Source organism: Populus nigra, chromosome 3 (assembly GCF_951802175.1).
Source record: "Populus nigra chromosome 3, ddPopNigr1.1, whole genome shotgun sequence".
Classification (NCBI taxonomy): Eukaryota; Viridiplantae; Streptophyta; class Magnoliopsida; order Malpighiales; family Salicaceae; genus Populus; species Populus nigra.
Genome location: NC_084854.1, coordinates 25,385,743 through 25,407,453, shown reverse-complemented (window position 1 = coordinate 25,407,453; position 21,711 = coordinate 25,385,743). Strand labels below are relative to the sequence as shown.

The window sequence follows — 21,711 nt, the reverse complement described above, 5'->3', positions numbered from 1 at the left end:
CAAGGCTGCATGTAACATCGCTCACAATTCGGTTTAACATGATCAAACAAAGCATGTGGAGATTGACAGACATTTTATTAAAGAACAATTGGAAGCCAAGATAATTGAAGTTCTTCATGTTTGATCTCAAGATCAATTGGTAGACATTCTTACTAAGGCTGTGTCAAGTAAAGTCTTTCACCAAGTGTTAGACAAGTTGGGCATGCAAAACATCTATGCACCAACTTGAGAGGGAGTGTAGAAGACTGTTATAGTTATCAGAAGATTGTTATATTTATCTCCTAAGTAGTTGTGATTAAGAACTCTATGTTAGTCTGTTATACACAAAGTCTATCAGTAACAAGACTTATCTCCTATTCTGTTAGGAGTCTTTGCAGAGGTCTATAAAAGGCCTTTGTGTTCTTGTATAATATTTTATTATTCAGAATATAGATGAATAAAGAGAAATAAAGAACTCAATTCTTCACAAACTTCACAAAATCTTGATAAGATTCATCTAATTTAGAGAATATTAATCTATCTACATTCATATAATTGCTATATTCTGTATCTAAATACCATAAAATTTTTGTAATTTTCCTTATTACATGACAAGCCATCCATAAAGATATTTCATCTTTTTTCTCCATAAAATTAGATTTTCTACATCATTCTTTAAATTTGTGATATCCCATAAATGACAGTTAAGTTATTCAACCTTTGACTTGTTAGGCGAGATTTTTCATGAAAAGAAGCGTGGCGTGTAGTGATTGTAAGGGATTCAGTCAGCTGGAACCCAAATTCGTTGAACCATTTGTGATATCCTTCGGGAAAATTAATACTAAGCAATCATTAGTTCAATATATACAGACAGACACACACTTCTCTGCCAGAGAGTTAAGCATATGAAAAAATATGTTAGTGCAATAAAAATATAAGGCGTGGTCTTCGTTATCTATTTTACCCGTGGTTTAGTATTTCAGTTTTTTATCTTACAATTCAACTTTTATTTTCAAAATAATATGTAATTAGGTTTGAATTTGGATTCAAAAAACTTGATTGTGCAAAATAAAAGTTTTTTAATTAAATTAAAAATTTATTAAAAAAATAAACAGTTTAAATCCAAGGTGAAATATAAGAGGATGAGCAGTAATGAACATCAAAAATTGCTAAAGGAAAACCTTGGCTCTTTAGTTTTTACTATAATAAAATAAAATTATAATAATTTCTCAATCTTCAGCCATTAAAAGGGGGTGAATCTAAAAGGAAATTGATGAAAATATTGCCTGTCGAGCAAAGAGCAGCTACACAGCTAGTTCTTGATATATTTTCACAACTCATATACGAGTTTACCTCAACAATTTATTGCTCCCTGTATTGTACCGTGATCTCATTGGTTCTGCCTTTCCTCTCCTTACCTATTGTAATTTCTTTTGAGGGCTTTCAGCCCCTTTCTTCACACAAAAAGGTGAAAAATAAAAAAAGCACTTCATTAAAATGAAACCACCATGTCACCTTGAGAACAATACATTCGTCTTCAGCTTTAACTGTCTTTAGTTTAGCATGCAGTTTTATTTTTTCACGACAAAAGCACTTCCTTCACCAATTTGTCTAAATTCATAGACGATGAACCACCTGGACCATTGGCCTCCTCTGCTAGTTTTTTCCACTCCATGGCTTTCTTCTTCATGCTCTTACCTTTCTCTCCCTCCATCAACTCTCTCACAAGCTTCTCCACTTTATCTCTTTTGACATTGTTATCAATCTCCATTCCAGTTCCCCACTCAGAGCATGTGTACCTACAGTTTGTTTGCTGATCAGCAAAGAATGGCCAACAAAGCATAGGCACGCCAGAAGAAATGCTCTCAATTGTTGAACCCCATCCACTATGTGTTAGGAAACCTCCTATTGATGGGTGGTTGAGGACTTCCTCTTGCGGACACCAACTACAAATAAAGCTTCTTTCCTTGGTTTCTTCAGTGAATTCTGGTGGCAATATCGCGGAGTCGCCAGTGACCATATCAGGCCTTATTATCCATAAAAATGGATGGCCACTTCTAGCAAGTCCCATGCCAAATTCAACGAGCTGTTCCTTCGTAACGGTTGTTATGCTACCAAAATTCACATATATTACTGACTTGGGTTTGTTGGAATCAAGCCATTGGAGACACTCAACTTCTTCTTTCCAAAGATTGCATCCAATAGAACTTAGATATACTTCTTGTATTTGATTGAGAAGCAACTGAAGTGGACCGATCGTATAGACTCGAGGAAACATAGAGTAAAGGGCATTCAGAACTTCTTGCTCCAAAACATCAAAAGTATGGAAAATAACTGCAGAACCTTCAGAAGCCCGCCCAGTACATTCCAAGCAGTATTTAAACAAAAAATCATTTGGATCTGTTGTACGAACAAAACTTGGAAGGTCTCTTAGCCTTATATCTCTCATTCCTGGGATCCAATCTACAACTTTGTCCAAGTAGCCATTAGTTAAAAAGCTCTCATCTGCAACAAAAAAGAAATTGAATTCATATATTAGCTTTTTGATGAAAGGTAATGCTACGTAAATGAATAAAAATGACCTTTTCCCTTGTTCACGGACCATCCAATGAACTAGTAGAAAATCTTAACCAAAATACATGTAGTTACATTTTTTTTCCTTGCTCATACCTTTCAGTGGTGTAAGACCTTTTTCTCGGAGTGCTTGAAAATGTTTAAATCCCATGAAGCTGGAAGCAGAGATGGTGAAGAACAAAGCAATCGGAATTTGGCGCATCTCAGCAGCATCGATAGCGACGGGCATGAAACCATCAGAGACGATGCAAGTCACTGGGGGCACATTAGAAGATGCTGAATCATTAAGCTTGTCAAGCAGGTCATTAAACGGAGCTAACAAGTTCTTCTTGGCAGCCTCACAAAGTGCAGCGACATCTTGGGTTTCATTCTCATTTGAAGGAGGGAGGCCATCTGGAATGGATTCAAACCGAAAATCGGGCAAGCCATTCATGGCATCAGGACCTCTAGATTTAAGCAAACGTTTATGATTAAAATCTGCGTTGACAAAGGTTATGTGAAAACCTTTGTAATGTAGTAATTTTGATAGCTTAAGCATTGACTTAATGTGGCTCTGAGCTGGGCTGGGAATGCAAACCGCATGAGGCTTGTCAGCTAAAATATTAAAAATCATCTCTCTAATTCTTTGTTTCTTACTTTCTTTCTATATTTGCTCTATGTATTGCCTACACAATATAGAGATTCTGTCCCTATATAGAGCAATGCTACAATTTTTGTACGTGTATACACACAACGAAAGTTAAGGGTGCTTTTATAAGGAAAAGTTGGAACTCAGATTGAGCTTTTTTAATTTTTTATTTAAAATGATATTGTTTTCTAAAAAAATAATAATTAAAAATACGTTTTTTTATATATAAAAATTTAATTAGACATTGACTAGATTGCTTAGGTCGCAAATTCTCATCAAATCACTAAAGTTTGATCAATCAACTTCTTCAAAAATTCAGAACCAAACTTAGCCCCGGCTGAACTCCGAGTTAACAGGTCATCGAATAAAACCACTGAGTTAAGATTTTATAACTATGCTGTCCATTATAAAAGAAAGGAGGAGGACAGATCATCAATTTCATCTTCGTCGTAGAAGCGAAGAGAGGTTCATTGTGTCCAATCACAACACAATCAACATCTCAAGTTTTTTTTTTTTTTTTGTCAAGAATCAGGGCTGTCAATTACTATCTTTGCAGGAGATTGTGCTGATTCACCTCGCTGCTTGGACGTATTTGTCGAGATTGTACTCAGATTCATGAATGAGATGCGACCGCACTCTGTTTTTCCAGTCAATGATGGCGTGAAACAATCAAAGACAAATTAAAGATCAAACGGAGTTTATACAATTGCATTTGATAAGAACGTAGAAATTGCCATTTCATCTTGGCAAGGTCATAAAGGCATGAATATTCTCACCAAAATTGCCATTTCATCTGGGTTGAAATCACGGAAAAAATATTGAACTGATGATTGCTTGGTATTAATTTTCCCCAAGGACAAAACATCATATTCACGTTCAATGAATTTGGGATGAGTATGAAGATAGTGCGGATTGATTTACTTCGACGAATCATGTGGTTTCCTTAATATTTTTGTTATGCTAATTTTCTAATTATTTTTGTTATTTTACAAAAAAAAAAAATCAATGCGGTAACTTGCAAAAACACTCGTCGTATTGCTCCTTCGTGAGTTAGAGGGACTGAGCAAGTCTCATAGAAAATAAATGATTTATTATGATCTCTGGGCTATAATGGATCTAAGCTAAGGGACCACATGTGGACTATCTGTCAAATTAATTTCTTGAATCTTCGGCCTATTTTTGTTCCGTAATTGATCTGAAAGGGCTGGAGGATCCAAACAAAATCAAAGAGAAAATCAAAGAGAGTGTTTGTTACAGTGGTAAATATTATTTTTTATTTGAAAATATATTAAAATAATATTTTTTTATTTTTTAAAAATTTATTTTTAATATGGATATATTAAAACAATTTCAATATAAAAAAAAATCTAAAGCAAAAAAAAAAAAAAAAACATAGCAGATATGCTTATTGAAAAAACATCAGAACATGTCATGGGACCCCAAAACAAGACAAAGACAACAGAAGAAACAACTTCTCTCCAAGCAAATAATAATTCCAGATTTCTAGAATTTATATTTTTTCATGGCAAAAGCACTGCCTTCACCAACTCGTCTAAATTCATGGATGATGAGCCACTTGGACCCGCGGCTTCCTCTGCTAACTTTCTCCACTCCATGACTTTTTTCTTTACCTCCCTGCCTTTCTCTCCTTCCATCAACTCTCGCACAAGCTTCTCCACTTTATCTCTTTCCGCATTGCTATCAATCTCCATTCCAACGCCCCACTCATTGCAAGTGTACCTACAGTTTGTTTGTTGATCACCAAAGAACGGCAAACAAAGCATGGGCACCCCAGAAGAAATGCTCTCAGCTGTTGAATTCCATCCACTATGTGTTAGGAAACCTCCTATTGATGGGTGGTTGAGAACTTCCTCTTGTGGACACCAGCTAGAAATAAATCCTCTGTCTTTAGTCTCGTCAGTAAATTCTGGTGGCAATATGGCGGAGTCGCCTGTGACCATGTCAGGCCTTATTATCCATAAAAATGGGTGACCACTTTTAGCGAGTCCCATTCCCAATTCAATCAGCTGCTGCTTTGTGGCGACCGCTACGCTACCAAAATTCACATAAAGTACGGAGTTTGGTTTCTTGGAATCAAGCCATTGGAGACACTCAACCTCTTCTTTCCATAGATTATATCCAATAGAATCTAGATCATCTTCTTTCATTTGATTGAGAAGTAATTGAAGTGGACCGATCGTGTAGACACGAGGAAACATTGAGTAAAGAGCACTCAAGACTTCTTTCTCCAAAGCATCAAAAGTATGGAAAATCACTACAGAACCTTCAGAAGCTCTCTCAGCACATTCCATGCAGAAGTTGAAAACATAATCATCTGGATCTGTTGTACGAAGAAAACTTGGAAGATCCCTCAATCGTATATCTTTCATTCCTGGAATCCAGTCTAGTACTTGATCCAAATAGCCATTTGTTAAAAAGCTCTCGTCTGCGAACAAAAATTAAACGCATATGTAGCATACCATTTATGGGCTAGTAAATGAAGACAACAGCAGAAGAGGAATTAGCGAAAAATCCGAATTTTCAAAGTTGTCAAAAACAAGTTTTTATCATTTCACCGTGTAGAACTCATCCATACAAACTCACTGGCGCAAAACTCACCTTGATCGGAGACCGCGGTAGCCCACACGCGCCACCTGAAGATTCAGACCTGTTTGCCACGCGCAGCCACGCGCGCCAGAGGTTGAAGACGAGTGCCGTCCACGCGCGCCATATTTGAGCCGTTTACGCCGAGCCCAGCCGCGCCGAAGAATATTCCATAGAATATTCCCTTTTCAAGCCGAGCCGCTTGTTAGCCGCAGTCGAGCCGATAGAATATTCCACAGAATATTCCCGGTTCAACCCAGCGAACCGCCCGCCGTACAGAATTGGTTTTTTGACCGGTTCACCTATTTTCTGACCCGATTTATACAACGTCAGACCGGTTCCCTACTATTTCGACCATTCCGGATCGATCTACAGTGTCCATTTTGCCAAATTCAATTCCCAGAAGGTGATATAGGCATTTAAAGAGCAAAATGACTATAGAAAGTACACAAACACTCATCCCGAAGCTGACCAAAGACAACTATGATAGTTGGTGCATCAGATTGAAGGCATTCCTTGGTTCACAAGAGTGTTTGGAGATTGTACACTATGTTTATGATGAACCAGAATCCAAAGAAGAAGAAGATGCTTTACAAGAGGCACAGAAGTTAGCCCTGAAAGTCAACAGAAAGAAAGACAACAAAGCAAAGACGATCATCTATCAAGGTCTTGATGAAGACACATTCGAGATCATTGCTTCCGCTGAAACATCACATGACATATGGGAGGCTCTCCAACAAAAATACAAAGGTGCTGACAGAATCAAGAAGATTCGTCTTCAATCTTTGCGAGGTGAATTTGAGTTATTGCAAATGAAGTCCTTGGAATCTATTTCTGATTATCACACAAGAATTATGGTGATAGTCAATCAGATGAGGAGAAATGGAGAAGCCATCGTCGATTCCCGGATTACTGAGAAAATTTTGAGATCCCTAGATCCAAAATTTGATTTTGTTGTTGTCGCTATTGAAGAGTCCAAAGAAGTGGACAAGTTGATAGTGGATGAACTTATGAGTTCTTTGCAAGCTCATGAGCAGAAGATTGTAAAGCGAAATGAAGATAAGGCCATCGAGCATGCCTTACAAGCAAAGCTGTCTCTCAAGGACAGATATGAGCAAGGGGAGACTTCAACAAGTGGATATACCACTCAAGCAGGAAGTCAACAATCCAGAGGAGGATTCCAGAGATTCCAAGAAAGAGGTTCTTGGAATACAAGCTTTAGAGGAAGAGGTGGTAGAAACACCACCAGAGGAGGTCGAGGACAACAAGCATTCACTCCTAGAGGAAGAGGAGGCGGTTACAATAACCGTGACAAGAGGAATATCCAATGTTATAGTTGCAATCAATTTGGGCACTATAGCACTGAATGCCGAAGGAAAGCTTCATTAAAGGTACGTGAGCAAGCCAACTATGTAGAGAAGGATGACAGAGGAGCATCTGCATTACTTGTCCAACAAGGACTTGGTGAGAAAAAGGAGAATATGTGGTATCTAGATACTGGAGCCAGCAATCACATGTGTGGCTACCGAGAGTTATTTGATGATCTAGATGAGACCAAGCAAGGTCTAGTTACTTTTGAAGATACCTCAAAGATTCCATTCAAAGGTAAAGGCAGCATCCCAATCAAGTTGAAGAACGGCGATTCCAGCTACATCACCGATGTGTACTATGTCCCAGCCATAAAGCAGAACCTAATCAGCTTAGGTCAACTTTTGGAGAGAGGTTATACTTTTTACTCGAAGAATTGTCATCTGACAATTAGAGACAACAATTGGAGATTAATTGCCTATGTGAAAATGTCCAAGAATAGGATGTTTCCTTTGAACATCCAGTATGATGCAGCAAGGTGTTTGAGTGCCATCACCAACAGTGAAGAATGGTTTTGGCACCTGAGGCTTGGACATCTGAATTTCACAAGTCTGAAGATGCTAGCAAGCAAGAAGATGGTCAAAGGTTTGCCCCACATTGATCATCTAGATGAAGTCTGTGAAAGTTGTGTCCTCAGCAAACATCACAGATCCAGTTTTGCCAAAGAAGTCAACTGGAGAGCAAAGAGGCCACTGGAGTTAGTACACACAGATGTGTGTGGCCCAATAACGCCTATGTCGACTGGACAAAATAGGTACTTCCTCACTTTTATTGATGATTTTAGTAGAAAGACGTGGATATACTTTCTGAAGAGGAAGTCAGAAGTATTCAATTGTTTTAAAGATTTTAAAGCAATTGTGGAGAAGCAAAGTGGCTACATGATCAGAACCGTGAGATCTGATCAAGGTGGAGAATATACAGCAAATGACTTTGAAGCCTTTTGTACACAACAAGGCATCAGACATCAGACAACACCAGCTTATACACCACAGCTGAATGGTGTAGCTGAAAGGAAGAATCGCACGATTCTTGACATGGCAAGAAGTCTGCTCAAAGCAAAGAAGCTGCCCAAACAATACTGGGCTGAAGCTGTATCATGTGCAGTGTATCTACTGAATCGCTGCCCAACCAGAAGTTTGCAAGGAGTCATTCCAGAAGAAACATGGAGTTGTCACAAACCAAGTGTTACTCATCTACGAGTCTTTGGTTGTGTGGCATATGCAAAGATCCCAGATGCAAGAAGGAGAAAGCTCGATGATAAAAGCGAGAAATGCATCTTTGTCGGATATGGTGAAAGAAGGATGGGATACAAGCTGTATAATCCTATCACGAAGAAGGTGATTATGAGTAGAGATGTTATCTTTGAAGAAGATAAATCTTGGGAATGGAATGATGATCAAGAAGCAGTCAAATGGATCAACATTGATTTGATCCTTGAAGATGAAGAAGTACCAACAGTACTTGTCGAAGAACCGATTGTACCAGCAGAGCCACAAAGTCCAGAACACAGATTCCCTGTATTCAACAAGAGAAACACACCAGAATCATCATCAACACCAGCATCAACATCCTCATCATCAGAAGGACCAAGAAGGATGAGAAATCTTGACGAGTTGTACGATGCCACGCAAGTCATCGAATATATAACTCTATTTTGTTTCTTTGCAGAGAATGACCCACTTAGCTTCAACAAAGCTATCACAGAAGAGAAGATAGAAGCAATGGATGAAGAAATTCATGCCATTGAGAAGAATGATACCTGGAAGCTGACTTATCCACCAGAAAGCAAGAAAGCAATAGGTGTCAAATGGGTCTATAAGACAAAGAAGAAGGCAAAAGAAGAAATGCAAAAATACAAAGCTATTGAAGAGGGAAACATTTATCAGAATGAAGTTCATGCTTGGCATGATATCCCTCGATTGAGTTTAAAGGGGAGATTTGTTGAAACTTAAACTCAATCCAGAAGGTCAAGGAAGGCAACCATCCACCGACCAGCCGCAGCCGCCGGCCGCCTTCACACTTGGAAAGTTTGAATTTTTGTATTTTGATTTCGTGTATAAATAGAGTGTCCAGCTTCTGTTAAATTGTGTGGAGAGAATAGAGAGAAAGAGAGGGTGTGTATTGTTAAGCTTTTGTGTTAATTAATTGTAAGCTTGTGTTTTTGTAATAAAACCTTGTGTTTTATCCCCTCTGAGTGTTTCAAAGCCACCACCAGTGGTTCCTCCCACCAACAAATCAGAAGAGAAGAAAGGTTCCCTAGCTTGAACTCAAATTTCAGGTTACACAGCCGAAGGGCTACCCAGGAATTATGAACACGGATCAGGTACATGTACTATACCATGATCCAGCATAAACTACCAGAATATTGTACCATTTAATCAGAAAGTTTTAGTCCATAAGAACTCAGTTCATGTAGCAATCTATTTATTTCCATGGATGACGGCTACGATGATGCAGCACATGAACAACTAGGATATTTATCTAATGCCCAAATGAAATAAGAGAAAATCATAATGAAGTTGTGATTTCAATTCCAATTCTTGTTCTTACCTTTTAATGGAAACAGTCCTCTTTCTTTGAGCTCTTTATATTGCTTAAACCCCATGAAACTGCAAGCAGAGATAGAAAAGAACAAGGCAACAGGAATTCCATGCCTCTGAGCAGCAGTGATGGCAGCTGGCACAGATCCATCAGATACAATGCAAGTCACTTGAGGAACATCAGCAGATGCTGTATCATTGAGCTTGGCAAGCAATTCATTAAATGGAGCTAGCAAGTTCTTCTTGCAAGCCTCGAAAATTGCTTGTGTATCTTGGGTAGCATTCTCATCTGAAGGAGGGAGGCCATCTGGGATAGATTCGAACCGAAAGTCGGGCAAGCCATTCAGGGAATAAGGACCTCTAGATTTAAGCATGCGTCTATGGTTGAACTCTGTGTTCACGAAGGTTATGCGAAAACCTCGGTAATGCAGTAGTTTTGCTAGTTTAAGCATTGCCTTTACATGGCTTTGAGCTGGACAGGGAATACAGATTACATGAGGCTTGTCAGCTAAGATTTTGCGAAACATGTCTCTAGCTCTTTCCTTTTTTCTCTAACTCTTTCTTTAGAGTAATTGTTTTGCTACTGTCGTCTGTCAAAGTGAAGCAAACACTTTACACAGGATACATTTTCTTATCAACAAGACTCTATTATAAAATAGCAGCCCTATAGAGGTACAGTATGGATTTTATCTTCTCTTTTAATTTTAATCCAATTAAAATCATTATTCTAGACTGATGCGGGCCATGGAAATTATTGGCTTATATATCAGTTGATAACGGGAGAATTTTCGTGGTTGTCTATGAATGTCAGGCTGCCGTACATAAAAAACGTTTGACATATGTTTTTCGCTTAACACTCAGTAACCAAACCAAACTAAATCTATTAAAATTCAAAAAAATTTAAAAAATAATATAATTTTTTATTTTTAATATAAAAAATCAAATCAAGCTAAAACTGGTTAGTTTAAACCTATATCGATTCGGTCGCAAATTCTCATCAAACCACTCAATGATCAACTTCGTCAACCATTCAAAACCAAACTTAGCTAGGGCTGAACTCCAAGTTAACGGATCATAGAATGAAACCACTGAGTTTAGATTTTATAACTATGCTGTCTATTATAAAAGAATGGAGGACTGATCATTTTGGGGGGAAATACAAAATTATTTTAAACCATAAACATACCTTTCATTTTCTTCTTAGAAATGAATAGAAGTTCATTGTATCCGGTCATCACACCGACAACATCTCAAGTTTTTTTCTTTTTGTCAAGAATCATGGCCATCAATTATTATCTTTGCAAGAGGTTGTGTTTATTTAAGCGTTGTAGTTGTTAATTTATTTTTAAAGTATTTTTTATTTGAAAATATATTAAAATAATATATTTTTTATTTTTTAAAAATTATTTTTTATATTAATGTATAAAAAAATTTAAAAATAAAAAAAATTAATTTAAAAACATAATTTTTTTCCAAAAATATTTTTAAAAATAAAAAACAATCATACACGAATTCACTAGGTGGTTGAACGTATATGTCAAGATTGTCAAATCATGAATGAGATGCGACGAAACACTGTTCTTCCAGTCTTTTATGATGTGAAACAATCAAAGATAGATGATCGAACGGAGTTTATATAATTGTATTTGTTAAGAATGTAGAAATTGTGATTTTGTCTTGGAAAAGAATATTAAAAAAATGAGATTAAAAATAAAATAATTAAAAAAATTTAAATTTAAATTTAAATTAATTTAAATTAATATATCAAACCCACAACATGAATTATAAATAACCTTATATAAAATAAATAAATAAAATTATAAAATTTAATTTTCAATCAATCCAATATTGAAAAGTAAAATTAAAAAACATATTAAAAAATAATATAAAAATAATCCAAGTAAATCCGAGTTAATTTACAAAACTCATGACCCATATTATAAGACTAGAATAATCTTGTATAAAGTAGATTGTAAAAATAATCTAAGTTAATTTGTCAAACTTGCAACCGGATGATTAAATTGAAATAATTTTAAAAATTAATTAAAATCAATTATAAAACTTAATTTTTAATTAATTTATTATTTAAAAATAAGATTAAAAAAAAATGGATGGCTATAGACATTTGCATAGTTAATGACATACTGTTGGTTAGGATCACTACGAGGATAGTGCGGCTTCATTTTGATCATGACTGCTACCTCCATGAGAAATGGCTTATGGAGTAGTAAAACAAATTAGGAGCAGAGGGTCGGTGAGGATAGATGCAGGCTCATGTTGCGCTCCTCGGATGTTGACTATCGTACTCGAGGTTGCTAAATACTTTTGTTGGAAGGGAAGTAGACAAGACTCACATGTGAGAAGGAGATTTGCTAAAATGCACACTCCAGTGAATACTTTTAGGTTTATGCCTCTTTTTTCTGAAAAAGAAAATAAAAATAAAGAGGAGATTCATAATTGAATTAGAAACATGACTATCATGTTCATTGAATCTCTAAATCGTTGAACTCGTGATTCAAAGGGTGCGCCCAAATGTCCTACTTCATCATATGGTGGCGGTGCAGCCACCTCTCACCAATGGGGGAGATATGTCCTACTTCATCCTGTGATGGTTTCTCTCTGTACTAGTTTGTTTTGTAACTTTCTGAGGTTATTAGGTTATGTGGATTATATGGCTGTGTGTTTCTCTTCAATAGGAGAAGATTGGTTATTTCTTCTCTCTCTCTCTCTCTCTCTCTCTCTCTCTCTCTCTTCAATTGATGATGATGCAGGGGCTATTGGTTACAATTGCTGAAAGTCTTCTGTAGAGGGACTTGATAGGATGATAATGGTGGTGGTATCGTCGGAAATGGAGTTTAAAGGTAAGAGATATCAAGGGAGGAAGTTTCAGCTTTAAAGAGAGAGAGAGAGACAAGGTGAGGATTTCTTATGGGAGAAAGATAGGAGAAGATGAATAGTATTTTTATAGGATTTGTCTTTCCATGATCATATTCTCTCCAAGAACAATTATGATGGCTAGGGTGGATGAAAGAGATGGTAAATAATATTTACTGTCTGTTAGGAATCCAATGGTAGCCTCATCTCCTTTTGTTCTAGATCTTTTTCACTATTTAGATGCAATTTTATTTCTTCCTCTCAATTGTTTGGTATCCCTTGGTTTTATCTTGATTCTTGTTTTACACTTTGATCTTTTTATATTATTTTTTTATATGTATTTTTTAAATTATTTTGAAAAGGACAATATTAATACCAGACTTGATGAAAAAAACTAATCAATAATTTTAAAATAAATACATTAATAATTAATAACTAGGTATGTTGAAAATAAATTTTAAAATTTTAAATTCTTTAGAAAAAACATTACAAATTATAACAACAATGTAAATGCGTAAAAAATATTTAGTTATACATGAATACACAAGTAAAATTCACTTTAATTCTATCAATTTCTCAATAACATTAAATTCTTAAAACATCAAAATTCACATTTATCATACAGAAATATGATCAATCATCTAAACTATGATCCACATCTTTAGTTATACATGAATGATGAATATATCTATTGAATCCGAGATCCTCTTTTTATTCAGGCAAGTTTTAATTCAGATTTTCATGCTTGACCTTTCTCTTCTGTATTTCAGACTATGTTTCTTCTTTTTTGGGGGCTAGTTCGCCATCAACTTGTCGGCACCAGCTATTTTAATATATCCTATCTTGCAAACTTGTCTAAATTCATGAATGATGAGCCTATTGGACCTGTGGCCTCCTGTGCTAATTTTTTCCGATCCATGGCTTGGCTCTTTATTCTCTTACCTTTCTTTCTTTCCTTCCACCAACTCTCTCGCAAGTTTGTCCGCATTCTCTCTCTTGACATTGCTATCAATCTTCATTCCAATTCCTCACTCCTCGCATGTGCACCTACAGTTTGTTTGTTGATCACCAAAGGATGGCCAACAAAGCTCACGCCAGAAGAAATGCTCTCAATCGTTGAACCCCGTCAACAATGTGTTACAGAACCTCCAATCTGTTGATGTTTAAGAACTTCTTGTGGACACCATCTAGATATAAAGCCGTTCTCTTTAGTTTCTGCAGTGAATTCTGGTGGCAATATTGAGGAGTCGTCATTGATCATCATGTCAGACCTTATTATCCATAGAAATGGGTGACCACTTTTATCAATTCCCATTCCAAATTCAATGAGCTGCTGCTTTGTAGCGTCCGCTAAGCTGCCAAAATTCACATAAATTACTGAGTTGGGCGTCTTGGAATCCAGCCATTAATCGGAGGCACTCGGCTTCTTCTTTCCATAGATTGCACATCCAATTGAATTCTGAAGAAACAGAGTTTTCTTATTTATCAAAACTGATCTTACAATCTCTTTATACATAAGAAATATTGCCTGTCGAACAAAGAGCAGCTACACAGAGCTAGTTCTTGATATGTTTTCAAAACTCATATACGAGTTTACCTCAACAATTTATTGCTCCCTGTATTGTACCGTGATCTCATTGGTTCTGCCTTTCCTCTCCTCACCTATTGTAATTTCTTTTGAGGGCTTTCAGTCCCTTTCTTCACACAAAAAGGTGAAAAATAAAAAAAGCACTTCATTAAAATGAAACCACCATGTCACCTTGAGAACAATACATTCGTCTTCAGCTTTAACTGTCTTTAGTTTAGCATGCAGTTTTATTTTTTCACGACAAAAGCACTTCCTTCACCAATTTGTCTAAATTCATAGACGATGAACCACCTGGACCATTGGCCTCCTCTGCTAGTTTTTTCCACTCCATGGCTTTCTTCTTCATGCTCTTACCTTTCTCTCCCTCCATCAACTCTCTCACGAGCTTCTCCACTTTATCTCTTTTGACATTGTTATCAATCTCCATTCCAATTCCCCACTCAGAGCATGTGTACCTACAGTTTGTTTGCTGATCAGCAAAGAATGGCCAACAAAGCATAGGCACGCCAGAAGAAATGCTCTCAATTGTTGAACCCCATCCACTATGTGTTAGGAAACCTCCTATTGATGGGTGGTTGAGGACTTCCTCTTGCGGACACCAACTACAAATAAAGCTTCTTTCCTTGGTTTCTTCAGTGAATTCTGGTGGCAATATCGCGGAGTCGCCAGTGACCATATCAGGCCTTATTATCCATAAAAATGGATGGCCACTTCTAGCAAGTCCCATGCCAAATTCAACGAGCTGTTCCTTCGTAACGGTTGTTATGCTACCAAAATTCACATATATTACTGACTTGGGTTTGTTGGAATCAAGCCATTGGAGACACTCAACTTCTTCTTTCCAAAGATTGCATCCAATAGAACTTAGATATACTTCTTGTATTTGATTGAGAAGCAACTGAAGTGGACCGATCGTATAGACTCGAGGAAACATAGAGTAAAGGGCATTCAGAACTTCTTGCTCCAAAACATCAAAAGTATGGAAAATAACTGCAGAACCTTCAGAAGCCCGCCCAGTACATTCCAAGCAGTATTTAAACAAAAAATCATTTGGATCTGTTGTACGAACAAAACTTGGAAGGTCTCTTAGCCTTATATCTCTCATTCCTGGGATCCAATCTACAACTTTGTCCAAGTAGCCATTAGTTAAAAAGCTCTCATCTGCAACAAAAAAGAAATTGAATTCATATATTAGCTTTTTGATGAAAGGTAATGCTACGTAAATGAATAAAAATGACCTTTTCCCTTGTTCACGGACCATCCAATGAACTAGTAGAAAATCTTAACCAAAATACATGTAGTTACATTTTTTTTCCTTGCTCATACCTTTCAGTGGTGTAAGACCTTTTTCTCGGAGTGCTTGAAAATGTTTAAATCCCATGAAGCTGGAAGCAGAGATGGTGAAGAACAAAGCAATCGGAATTTGGCGCATCTCAGCAGCATCGATAGCGACGGGCATGAAACCATCAGAGACGATGCAAGTCACTGGGGGCACATTAGAAGATGCTGAATCATTAAGCTTGTCAAGCAGGTCATTAAACGGAGCTAACAAGTTCTTCTTGGCAGCCTCACAAAGTGCAGCGACATCTTGGGTTTCATTCTCATTTGAAGGAGGGAGGCCATCTGGAATGGATTCAAACCGAAAATCGGGCAAGCCATTCATGGCATCAGGACCTCTAGATTTAAGCAAACGTTTATGATTAAAATCTGCGTTGACAAAGGTTATGTGAAAACCTTTGTAATGTAGTAATTTTGATAGCTTAAGCATTGACTTAATGTGGCTCTGAGCTGGGCTGGGAATGCAAACCGCATGAGGCTTGTCAGCTAAAATATTAAAAATCATCTCTCTAATTCTTTGTTTCTTACTTTCTTTCTATATTTGCTCTATGTATTGCCTACACAATATAGAGATTCTGTCCCTATATAGAGCAATGCTACAATTTTTGTACGTGTATACACACAACGAAAGTTAAGGGTGCTTTTATAAGGAAAAGTTGGAACTCAGATTGAGCTTTTTTAATTTTTTATTTAAAATGATATTGTTTTCTAAAAAATTAATAATTAAAAATACGTTTTTTTTATATATATAAATTTAATAAGACATTGACTAGATTGCTTAGGTCGCAAATTCTCATCAAATCACTAAAGTTTGATCAATCAACTTCTTCAACAATTCAGAACCAAACTTAGCCCCGGCTGAACTCCGAGTTAACAGGTCATCGAATAAAACCACTGAGTTAAGATTTTATAACTATGCTGTCCATTATAAAAGAAAGAAGGAGGACAGATCATCATGGCTATGTTTGGGAACGCTGTTGGGGCTATATTTTTAAAAAATTTAAAATTTTTTTTTAAAAAAAATTAATATAGTTTATATTTTTTGGATCGTTTTAATATGCTAATATTAAAAGTAATTTTTAAAAAATAAAAAAACATAATTAACATATATTTTAACATGAAAAATTATTTAAAAAATACCAATAACCACACTGTCAATCACACTCTCCATCTTTCTCGTAGAAGCGAAGAGAGATTCCTTGTGTCCAATCACAACAGTACCATCAACATCTCAAGTTTTTTTTTTTTTTTGGTCAAGAATCAGGGCTGTCAATTATTATCCTTGCAGGAGATTGTGCTGATTCACCTCGCTGCTTGGACGTATTTGTCGAGATTGTACTCAGATTCATGAATGAGATGCGACCGCACTCTGTTTTTCCAGTCAATGATGGCGTGAAACAATCAAAGACAAATTAATGATCAAACGGAGTTTATACAATTGCATTTGATAAGAACGTAGAAATTGCCATTTCATCTTGGCAAAGTCATAAAGGCATGAATATTCTCACCAAAATTGCCTTTTCATCTGGGTTGAAATCAAGGGAAAAATAGTGAACTATTGATTGCTTGGTATTAATTTTCCCCAAGGACAAAACATCATATTTACGTCCAATGGTTCAATGAATTTGGGTTCCCGCTGACTGAATCCTTCACAAACACTACACGCCAAGCTTCTTTTCATGAAAAATCTAGTGAAATTAATGTTGCTCTTGCTTCCAAGTGTTCTGTAAAATATTGTTTATCTTAAAAAAAATATTAAATTCATGTTTTTTTTAATATTTTTCATGATTTTAATATATTTATATTATAAATAAAAAAATAAATTTAAGATCATATTAGATCGATTCATATCAATCTGAGTTAACATATCAAATACAAAAATCAAAACAAATTGTGAAGTTCATTTCCCAAACAACCCAATATATATTAAATGATAAAAATAAAAATAAAATAATTAAAAAATAAGATCCAAAAAAAATAACTAAAGTCAACCCAAATTAATATGTCATACCCACAACTCGAATTATAATGTCAGGATAATCTCATAAAAAGTAAATCGAAACAAATCACAAAATCTAATTTTCAATCAATCCAATGTTAAATGATAATATTAAGAAATAATTACAAAAAAAATATATAAAAATAACTCGAGTAAATCCGGGTTAACTCGTCAAACCTATTACTCAAGTCATGAAATCAGGATAACGTTATAAAAAATAAACTATAAAAATAACTTGAGTCAACCTGTCAAACTTACAATCCAGATCATTATACTAAAAGAATCTCGTATAAAACAAATTATAAAATTTAATTATTAATTATTTTTAAATTATATATATATATATATATATATATATATATATATATATATATATATATATATATATATATATAAAGGGATGCCATAGACAATAGTGAATGAGATACTATTAGTTGGGATGAGGATCAAGATAGTGCGGATTGATTTACTTCGACGAATCATGTGGTTTGTGAAGTAATTAGGTGCATTTGGTGCATTATTATAATTTTAAATTTTAACTTAAAAATCAACTCAAAACAAAATTCAAATCACAAGTTGGAAAGGTCAATCCATAATGAACTAATTTTTTTATAAAAAAAAATAATAAAAGTAATTTTGTTTTGAATAAAAAAAAATATAAAAAAATCAATATATTTTAACTTGTATTTTATCTTAGGTCGGACTGGGTTTTTACCTGGTGAGGTCAGACTAATCATTTTTTTTATTTTTCTTTTAAACTTGGATCGATCCAAGCTTCGAATCAGTTAGGTTTCATCTAATATCTATCAAATATAAAATAAGATAATTTTTTTAGTTTCATTCAAAATACATCAAATACAAAACAAGACAATTATTTCCAGAGTCCTCTCTAGTTGTTCATTTTTAGTCTAGTTCAATCGATACTAACCAGCATTTCAAACAATACATAGGAGACTACCTTATGTTGTGCTTTGAAGTTATGGAGTGTGTGGGTTGGTAAAAAGGCCATTAATATGAACCATACTCTTCGGTCTTTCTTTTCCCTAATGGACCTAACAGGGCTAGACTAAAACAATTATAATCTCATTTTTTATCTAGCATATATATATATATATATATATATATATATATATATATTAAATTTTTTTAATTAAATATAAAGTTAATTATGTATCCCACATGTCGTACATGTAGTTGTGCTAGTTTTACAACAACAAAAAAATAGAGTCGGCGGATAACATCTTCGACTAATGTATCACAAATATCAATTATGAAATTTTCATTTATGCTAATTTTCTAATTATTTTTGTTATTTTACCAAAAAAAATAAATAAATTCATTGCGGTAAGTTGCAAAATCACTCATCATATTGCTCCATCGAAAGTTATTATGATCTCTGGGTTGGTGGGCTATAATGGATCTAAGTTAAGGCACCAATATATTTAAATAGTATTTTTTTATTTTTTAAAATTTATTATTAATATGAATATATTTAAACAATTTAAATATAGATAAAAAAAAAATCTAAAGCAAAATAAAAAACATAGCAGATATGCTTATTGAAAAAACATCAGAACATGTCATGGGACCCCAAAACAAGACAAAGACAACAGAAGAAACAACTTCTCTCCAAGCAAATAATAATTCCAGATTTCTAGAATTTATATTTTTTCATGGCAAAAGCACTGCCTTCACCAACTCGTCTAAATTCATGGATGATGAGCCACTTGGACCCGCGGCTTCCTCTGCTAACTTTCTCCACTGCATGACTTTTTTCTTTACCTCCCTGCCTTTCTCTCCTTCCATCAACTCTCGCACAAGCTTCTCCACTTTATCTCTTTCCGCATTGCTATCAATCTCCATTCCAATGCCCCACTCATTGCAAGTGTACCTACAGTTTGTTTGTTGATCAGCAAAGAATGGCCAACAAAGCATGGGCACCCCAGAAGAAATGCTCTCAGCTGTTGAATTCCATCCACTATGTGTTAGGAAACCTCCTATTGATGGGTGGTTGAGAACTTCCTCTTGTGGACACCAGCTAGAAATAAATCCTCTGTCTTTAGTCTCGTCAGTAAATTCCTGTGGCAATATGGCGGAGTCGCCTGTGACCATGTCAGGCCTTATTATCCATAAAAATGGGTGACCACTTTTAGCGAGTCCCATTCCCAATTCAATCAGCTGCTGCTTTGTGGCGACTGCTACGCTACCAAAATTCACATAAAGTACGGAGTTTGGTTTCTTGGAATCAAGCCATTGGAGACACTCATCCTCTTCTTTCCATAGATTATATCCAATAGAATCTAGATCATCTTCTTTCATTTGATTGAGAAGTAATTGAAGTGGACCGATCGTGTAGACACGAGGAAACATTGAGTAAAGAGCACTCAAGACTTCTTTCTCCAAAGCATCAAAAGTATGGAAAATCACTGCAGAACCTTCAGATGCTCTCTCAGCACATTCCATGCAGAAGTTGAAATGGCAATCATCTGGATCTGTTGTACGAACAAGACTTGGAAGATCCCTTAACCGTATATCTTTCATTCCTGGAATCCAGTCTAGTACTTGATCCAAATAGCCATTTGTTAAAAAGCTCTCGTCTGCGAACAAAAATTAAATGCATATGTAGCTTACCAGTTATGGGCTAGTAAATTAATGAATACAACAGCAGAAAAATTAAATGCATATGTAGCTTACCAGTTATGGGCTAGTAAATTAATGAATACAACAGCAGAAGAGGTACGAGCGTAAAATCAGAAGAGAAGAAAGGTTCCCTAGCTTGAAATCAAATTTCAGGTTACGCAGCCGAAGGTCTACTCTGGAATTATAACCACAGATCTGGTACATGTACTATACCATGCATGATCCAGCATAAGAACTCAGTTCATGTAGTGATCTATTTATTTCCATGGATGACGGCTACGATGATGTAGCACAAGAACTACTAGGATATTTATCTAATGCTCAAATGAAATAAAAGAAAATCATAATGAAGTTGTAATTTCAATTCCAACTCTTGTTCTTACCTTTTAATGGAAACAGTCCTCTTTCTTTGAGCTCTTTATATTGCTTAAGCCCCATGAAACTGCAAGCAGAGATAGAAAAGAACAAGGCAACAGGAATTCCATGCCTCTGAGCAGCAGTGATGGCAGCTGGCACAAATCCATCAGATACAATGCAAGTCACTTGAGGACCATCAGAAGATGCTGTATCATTGAGCTTGGCAAGCAATTCATTAAATGGAGCTAGCAAGTTCTTCTTGCAAGCCTCCAAAATTGCTTGTGCATCTTGGGTAGCATTCTCATCTGAAGGAGGGAGGCCATCTGGGATGGATTCGAACCGAAAGTCGGGCAAGCCATTCAGGGAATAAGGACCTCTAGATTTAAGCAAGCGTCTATGGTTGAACTCTGTGTTCACGAAGGTTATGCGAAAACCTCGGTAATGCAGTAGTTTTGCTAGTTTAAGCATTGCCTTTACATGGCTTTGAGCTGGACAGGGAATACAGATTACATGAGGCTTGTCAGCTAAGATTTTGCGAAACATGTCTCTAGCTCTTTCCTTCTTTCTCTAACTCTTTCTTTAGAGTAATTGTTTTGCCACTATATATCGTCTGTCAAAGTGAAGCTCACACTTCAATATGGATACATTTTCTTATCAACAAGACTCTGTATATAAAATAGCAGCCAAGTAGAGGTACAGTATGGATTTTATCTTCTCTTTTAATTTTAATCTAATTAAAATCATTATTCTAGACTGATGCCGGCCATGGAATTTATTGGCTTATATATCAGTACTTTGATAACTGGAAAAATTTTGTGGTTGTCTATTAATGTCAGCCTGCCGCATGTCAAAAACGTTGGACATTAGAAAGGCTGGAAACAGTCCTTACCATAGAAATGGAGTGAGATGTGAGGAGGAGATGCCTTCATTACAATCTAAAGTACTAAATTTAAGCCCTTCTGTTTTTGCATTAAATAATATTTTTAAAAAAAATAATTTTTTTTTCAAATTAATATTTTTTTTTATATTTTTAAATTATTTTGTTGTGCTGATATCAAAAATAATTTTAAAAAATAAAAAATATATTATTTTGATACAATTTTAAATAAAAAAACACTTTAAAAAACAATCGCAATCACACTTTCAAACACTTTAATAAACATATATAATTCAATGAATGATAAAAATATTCAATATATAATATATCAATCACCATGCACAT

At 35.4% G+C, this 21,711-nt stretch overlaps 3 protein-coding genes across 4 annotated transcripts; all 3 read right to left on the bottom strand.

Moving 5' to 3' along the window:
• Positions 1-1,239: 1,239 nt before the first annotated feature.
• Positions 1,240-10,385, bottom strand: LOC133690375 (7-deoxyloganetin glucosyltransferase-like). Of its 2 annotated transcripts, XM_062110650.1 has the most exons (3): positions 9,704-10,385; positions 2,650-2,946; positions 1,240-2,484 (listed from the first exon to the last, which is right to left on the bottom strand). In XM_062110650.1, exons 1-3 carry the CDS (start codon positions 10,218-10,220, stop codon positions 1,559-1,561), a joined length of 1,740 nt encoding a protein of 579 aa, XP_061966634.1. In that variant the 5' UTR covers positions 10,221-10,385; the 3' UTR covers positions 1,240-1,558. The 2 variants fall into 2 exon arrangements, with proteins under 2 accessions (XP_061966634.1, XP_061966635.1); XM_062110651.1 differs by lacking the exons at positions 1,240-2,484; positions 2,650-2,946 and adding an exon at positions 4,562-5,627 and having other exon boundaries at positions 9,704-10,357.
• Positions 10,386-14,153: 3,768 nt separating this feature from the next.
• Positions 14,154-16,148, bottom strand: LOC133689322 (7-deoxyloganetin glucosyltransferase-like). The gene is made up of 2 exons (XM_062109138.1): positions 15,482-16,148; positions 14,154-15,316 (listed from the first exon to the last, which is right to left on the bottom strand). Exons 1-2 carry the CDS (start codon positions 15,996-15,998, stop codon positions 14,391-14,393), a joined length of 1,443 nt encoding a protein of 480 aa, XP_061965122.1. The 5' UTR covers positions 15,999-16,148; the 3' UTR covers positions 14,154-14,390.
• A 2,877-nt stretch (positions 16,149-19,025) lies between these two features.
• Positions 19,026-21,165, bottom strand: LOC133688912 (7-deoxyloganetin glucosyltransferase-like). Its single transcript, XM_062108557.1, has 2 exons — positions 20,516-21,165; positions 19,026-20,089 (listed from the first exon to the last, which is right to left on the bottom strand). The coding sequence occupies exons 1-2, from the start codon at positions 21,030-21,032 to the stop codon at positions 19,164-19,166; spliced, it is 1,443 nt and encodes a 480-aa protein (XP_061964541.1). The 5' UTR covers positions 21,033-21,165; the 3' UTR covers positions 19,026-19,163.
• Positions 21,166-21,711: the final 546 nt, after the last annotated feature.

What these genes read in the sequence shown, in the direction of transcription:
- LOC133690375 (XM_062110650.1), bottom strand. Translation starts at nt 10,220, where the DNA reads ATGTTTCGCAAAATCTTAGCTGACAAGCCTCATGTAATCTGTATTCCC. An exon ending in AGGACTGTTTCCATTAAAAG is followed by an intron (nt 2,947 to 9,703) that starts GTAAGAACAAGA and finishes AATCCATTCCAG; the next exon opens with ATGGCCTCCCTCCTTCAAAT. An exon ending in AGGTCTTACACCACTGAAAG is followed by an intron (nt 2,485 to 2,649) that starts GTATGAGCAAGG and finishes TTTTTGTTGCAG; the next exon opens with ATGAGAGCTTTTTAACTAAT.
- LOC133689322 (XM_062109138.1), bottom strand. Translation starts at nt 15,998, where the DNA reads ATGATTTTTAATATTTTAGCTGACAAGCCTCATGCGGTTTGCATTCCC. An exon ending in AGGTCTTACACCACTGAAAG is followed by an intron (nt 15,317 to 15,481) that starts GTATGAGCAAGG and finishes TTTTTGTTGCAG; the next exon opens with ATGAGAGCTTTTTAACTAAT.
- LOC133688912 (XM_062108557.1), bottom strand. Translation starts at nt 21,032, where the DNA reads ATGTTTCGCAAAATCTTAGCTGACAAGCCTCATGTAATCTGTATTCCC. An exon ending in AGGACTGTTTCCATTAAAAG is followed by an intron (nt 20,090 to 20,515) that starts GTAAGAACAAGA and finishes TTTTGTTCGCAG; the next exon opens with ACGAGAGCTTTTTAACAAAT.